This window comes from Galeopterus variegatus, unplaced genomic scaffold, assembly GCF_000696425.1.
Source record: "Galeopterus variegatus unplaced genomic scaffold, G_variegatus-3.0.2 Scaffold74325, whole genome shotgun sequence".
NCBI lineage: Eukaryota > Metazoa > Chordata > Mammalia > Dermoptera > Cynocephalidae > Galeopterus > Galeopterus variegatus.
This window is the reverse complement of record NW_007800436.1, coordinates 1-1,219: the sequence shown is the minus strand read 5'-3', so window position 1 is coordinate 1,219 and position 1,219 is coordinate 1. Positions and strand designations below refer to the sequence as shown.

The 1,219-nt window shown below is 44.3% G+C and overlaps 1 protein-coding gene across 1 annotated transcript; it reads left to right on the top strand.

The window, feature by feature from the left end:
* Window positions 1–13: 13 nt before the first annotated feature.
* On the top strand, window positions 14–1,213 carry LOC103584650 (cTAGE family member 5-like; the record flags this gene model as incomplete). The annotated part of the gene is made up of 2 exons (XM_008565575.1): window positions 14–434; window positions 546–1,213. Coding segments are annotated over 2 exons (1,089 nt in total), but the record flags the coding sequence as incomplete, so codon positions are not given.
* Window positions 1,214–1,219: the final 6 nt, after the last annotated feature.

Below are 1,219 nucleotides of genomic sequence, written 5' to 3'. Positions count from 1 at the left end.
CACACAGTTGGAAAGTGAAAATCAGAAGCTTCAGCAGCAACTTAAAGTAATGACTGAACTGGATCAAGAAAATGGAGTGAAACTCTTTAGGAAATTAATAGTAGAGGAAAAAGACCAGTTAGAGAAGGAGGAGAAATTTTCCAAAGTGGAAGAAAAGATCAGCCATGCAGCTGAAGAACTGGAGACCTGTAGAGGGCAAGCCAAAGTTGTGGAAGAAGAATTGGAGAGGAGCATTCGTTTTTATCAAGGGCAGATGACTTCCCATGAGAAAAAACAACATGATAATTGGTTGGCAGCTGAGACTGCTGAAAGACAACTCAGGTATTTAAGGAAAGTAAACGTTTCTAAGAGGCAAAAATTAGCTGAAAAAGAGTTTACGTTTGAACTTTTCAAAAAAGATCCTTATGCACTTGATGTTCCAAATACAGCATTTGGTGGAGAGCATTCCCCATATGGTCCCTCACCACTGGGTTGACCTTCATCCGAAATGAGAGCTTTTCTCTCTCCACTCAGACTCTCAACTTTGACTCCAGGGTGAGGAGGAGGAAGAGGCTCAAGAGGCCCAGAGAATACTCTGGACCATCAGATGACCAAAGAAAGAGGAGAAACTGGCTGTGATAGGTTAACTGATTCTCATGGAGCACCTTCTGGATTCCTGTCACTTCCATGGGAACAGCGCTTGAGGATGATGATCCCTCCACCAGGCCAATCATGTTCTGATCCAGCTCTTCTTCCCCCAAGGCAAGACAGATTTTATTCTACTCCCAGTAGACCATCTGGACCAGCAGAACTTAGAAGTTTTAATATGCCTTCTTTGGATAAAGTGCATGGGCCGAAGTCTTCACAAATGGAATTCAGTAGAAATGATACCAAAGACGACCTTTGTCATGTAAATGTGCCTAATTCATCTGGACCTTCTGAAACTGAAGCACCTGGCCCTGGCTTTGTTCCTCCACCTTTTCCTGCAATCAGAGGTCCAGTGTTTCCAGGGGATATGAGGGGTCCGTTCATGAGAAGAGATCCTCCTTTTCCTCCACCTCCTAGAGGAAGCATGTATGGAGCTCCTCGCAATTATTTTCTACCAAAGGTTTTCCCTGTTCAGCCACCACCTCCATTTGCAATGAGAAGTGTCTATTCACTGAGGGATTTTCCACCTTGTGTTCCTCTAAGAGCTGGATTTGAACGTCCACCCCCACATTCTGAAAGTAGGGGTGAGTTC